At 37.8% G+C, this 4,289-nt stretch overlaps 1 protein-coding gene across 1 annotated transcript in view; it reads right to left on the bottom strand.

Moving 5' to 3' along the window:
* LOC106474542 (gamma-aminobutyric acid type B receptor subunit 2-like) overlaps positions 1-1,986 on the bottom strand; it is a gene marked incomplete at both ends in the record, with an annotated part of 38,193 nt that extends 36,207 nt beyond the window's left edge. The window contains one exon of the mRNA XM_022402869.1: positions 1,795-1,986. Coding sequence (XP_022258577.1) covers positions 1,795-1,986 — 192 coding nt within the window. The remainder of the gene's footprint in view (positions 1-1,794) is intronic.
* Positions 1,987-4,289: the final 2,303 nt, after the last annotated feature.

Consider the following 4,289-nt stretch of genomic DNA (forward strand, 5'->3'; position numbering starts at 1 on the left):
GTGTAAAGTTTAGTAAACTCTAATCCCTTATACTGATGTCACACCCTACGAAACACATTCGGAATGTAATGATGTTTGAATACGAGAAGGAAAACAATGCCTCTGTAGCCACAAAGAATATCAAAGGAGTTTATGGAAATGTTTTGAACGTTCGTAAGTGTCAACGATGGTTCAGTAAATTTCGTTCAGGTAACTTTGATGCTCTGAAGACGCTTGTTTGGTCCAACCCAAGGCAACACAATCGTGAAATGGCCCTGAAATTGCATGTCTCTCATGAAACAATAGGTAAATATCTAAGTAATATGGGAAAACTCCATAAAGAATATGTTTGGGTGTCTCACGAACTCTCCGATGATCATCATTTCCAACGTATGAACGTTGCCTCGTCTCTTCTGGCGCGTAATGCGCGTGAACTATTTTTGGACAGAATTGTCACCGGTGATTAAAAATGGATTTTCTATGCGAATATTAAAACACCGAAAAACAATAGCTCAGTCCTAGACAAAAACCACTTCCGACCCCAAAACCTGGAATCCATCCGCAGAAAGTGATGCTTTGCATTTGGTGGGACCTCAAAGGAGTATTTCATTTCGAACTCCTCAATCCACAGCGAACTGTCAATGCAGAGATCTATAGTCAGCAACTGGAACGTTTAAATCAAGCCCTTCATCAGAAACGCCCTTCACTTGTCAATCAGAAAGGTGTTCTTCTTCTCCACGACAATGCACGTCCACATGACGCAACACAAGATTATGGAGTTGGGTTGGGAAGTTCTTCCCCACCCAACATATTCTCCAGATATGGCACTATCAGATCACCATCTTTTTCGTTCGCTGCAACACCATCTTAATGGAAAGATGTATGCAAATGTGGAAGGTTTAAGAAAGACATCGACATGTTTTTTGCTTCAAAGCCAAGTGATTTCTTTAATCAGGGCATTAACAACCTGATTGTAATATCGAAAAGCACCATGGATAAGAATGGAGACTATTTCATTTAATATATGTTTTGTTTTGATATATAAGTTGTTCGGGTTTTTTCATCTAAAAAAAGAGACATTAATTTCTTGACGACCTAATACTTCCATGTAGGCCCCTTACTGGACTCGAGACAAACATTTTGTCATCTGATCTTGCTAAAAAGATGTGCATAATTTGTCAGCCCTCTAGTGGGAATATTTGTTAACTTTGCAATTGTAATTCTATCGTCGATACGTACGACAGGATGTTTCTAGCTTTGCAGTAAACTTGTGAGAATATTTAGCAGATCTGAGACAAAACCAAATAGTTATCTACTCTTAGTTAATTAATATTTATAACCATGCAGACTTCTGTCAGAAATATTTAACAGGTTAGACACAACGATCCTACCACAGCCGTTTTTCAGGGCTTACCAAAGAGTAACCACGAAGGTCATACTTGCTGATAAACTTTCTAGTGGAAATATTAACTAGATTAGGGGTATTGACCGTGTTTTTGATGACTGGTCGCCATGAAACGAGCTTTTCATTTCAGAGACAGCAATCTTCTAATTGACACCCCCCCCCTCCTTTCTGATAAAATACCGATAATCATTCTTGTGGTAATATTTACCGTGTTTGAGACAGTAATGTCGTCCTCAGTTCTTATCAGGAGATGGACAATTAAAATTAGCCATAAAGCCCTCTAGTGGATCTGAGGAGGTTTACTTGTTGGTAGATCATTGCGAAATATAAAACAATTACATATCAGGCCTAGGAAAATCATTATGTTGCAAATACATAGTAACATAATAGTAACAGACATGCAGACTTACCAGGCCAGAGACAGTGATCCTATCGTCAGTGCTTAATGGCAGTACATCTGTAGCAATATAACCTTCCAGTGCTTCAAGTAATTGAGACTGATCACACGTTGTGTGTTTACCAGCATTTATCCACCAGTTATCATCATAAACGCCCACGATGATCCACTGGTACTTTCTACCGTAGAGTCCCACACGGTAAGCCTAAAATATTGATACACTAAGACGTTAAGCACGTGCATATATAATATATTGCATTCAATTTCTTTAATCTGGATACAGTTATGCCTAAAGCGGTTCTTGGATTAAATAAATACTTTGAAACTAGGCTTATCGAACGCTAAAAAAGTTAAGTAAATTCCAACCACACAATATTTTTTCTGCTATAACAAAGTTTATAATAAGACCTATAAAAAACACTGCAATATGTTAGGCCTACTTTTAAGAATTTTGAGTAACCTTTGCGAATAATACTTTCCACATTCCTTCAACTCAATTCCTGGTAGATGGTGAAATATATAAAGGGAGTGCTACTTTTAGAGGGAAAGAGGCAAACTGCACAATTTTCAGTACAAAATATTTCCAAAAGGCATGCCTCTGGACCCCTCATTATGCCCCTGGACCCCTCATTATGGCTTCGCTACTCATTTGCTATTTTATCTTTCGTAACCTATTTTTTCATATCCACTGAAATTTGCTAGAATTTCAACAATTGATTAAGAAAACTGTGTGTTTGCAGTGATGCAACATTAAAATATTTATATAGTTGTCACGCACATGAGCAAAGGGTGCTATCGGACACTTAAATTGTTTCCTTATATAAAACAAATTTGAAAGGTGTAAAAACAGACACTAGCGTGCAGATGTCAAAGTTCAATAACTCGTAACACAATCCAAATCACCCAATGTCATAATCTTTCTCTACTGGGTTAATTTGATCTGTAAGTATTATTACTGGGTTAATCTGATTTATGTTAGTATCATTACTGGGTTAATCTGATCTGTGAAAGTATCATTATTGGGTTAATCTGATCTGTGTTAGTATCATTAATGGGTTAATCTGATTTGTGTATCATTACTGGGTTAATCTGATCTGTGAAAGTATCATTACTGGGTTAATCTGATCTGTGAAAGTATCATTATTGGGTTAATCTCATCTGTGAAAGTATCATTATTGGGTTAGTCTCATCTGTGTTAGTATCATTATTGGGTTAGTCTCATCTGTGCAAGTATCATTACTGGGTTAATCTCATCTGTGTAAGTATTATTACTGGGTTAGTCTCATCTGTGTAAGTATTATTACTGGGTTAGTCTCATCTGTGTAAGTATTATTACTGGGTTAGTCTCATCTGTGTAAGTATTATTACTGGGTTAGTCTCATCTGTGTAAGTATCATTACTGGGTTAGTCTCATCTGTGTAAGTATCATTACTGGGTTAAGCTCATCTGTGCGGGTATCATTACTGGGTTAATCTCATCTGTGCGGGTATCATTACTGGGTTAATCTCATCTGTGCGGGTATCATTACTGGGTTAATCTCATCTGTGCGGGTATCATTACTGGGTTAATCTCATCTGTGCGGGTATCATTACTGGGTTAATCTCATCTGTGCGGGTATCATTACTGGGTTAATCTCATCTGTGTGGGTATCATTACTGGGTTAATCTCATCTGTGTGGGTATCATTACTGGGTTAATCTCATCTGAACTATTCCCCAGTACGGTGTTTATAGCTATTCCCGAATACCATGTTTATAACTATTCCTCAGTATGTTGTTTATAACTATTCCACAATACCGTGTTTACAACTATCCCCCAATACGGTGTTTCTAACTATTCCCCAATACCGTGTTTCTAACTATTCCCCAAGACCGTGTTTCTAACTATTCCCAAGTATGGTGTAAACGTCACAAGTGATTAGATTAGGAAATAAACCTTACTTTATAACAAATGACCCAAATCCTCAGGAAATAAACCTTACTTTATAGCAAATGACCCTAGTCTTCGGGAAATGAACCTTACCTTGCAGCAGATGACCCAAGTCCTCAGGAAATAAACCTTACTTTTAGCAGATGGCCCTTGTCCTCAGGAAATAAACCTTACTTTATAGCAAATGACCCAAGTCCTCAGGAAATAAACCTTACTTTTAGCAAATGATCCTAGTCCTCAGGAAATAAACCTTACTTTGCAGCAGATGACCCAAGTCCTCAGGAAATAAACCTTACGTTGCAGCAGATGACCCAAGTCCTCAGGAAATAAACCTTACCTTGTAGCAGATGACCAAAGTCCTCAGGAAATAAACCTTACTTTTAACAGATGACTTTAGTTCTCAGGAAATAAACCTTACTTTATAGCAGATGACCAAAGTCCTCAGGAAATGAACCTTACTTTGCAGCAGCTGACCCAAGTCCCCAGGAAATGAACCTTACTTTATAGCAGATGACCCAAGTCCCCAGGAAATGAACCTTACTTTATAGCAGATGACCCAAGTCCCCAGGAAATGAACCTT

The sequence above is a fragment of the Limulus polyphemus genome, unplaced genomic scaffold (genome assembly GCF_000517525.1).
Source record: "Limulus polyphemus unplaced genomic scaffold, Limulus_polyphemus-2.1.2 Scaffold7338, whole genome shotgun sequence".
Lineage (NCBI taxonomy): Eukaryota > Metazoa > Arthropoda > Merostomata > Xiphosura > Limulidae > Limulus > Limulus polyphemus.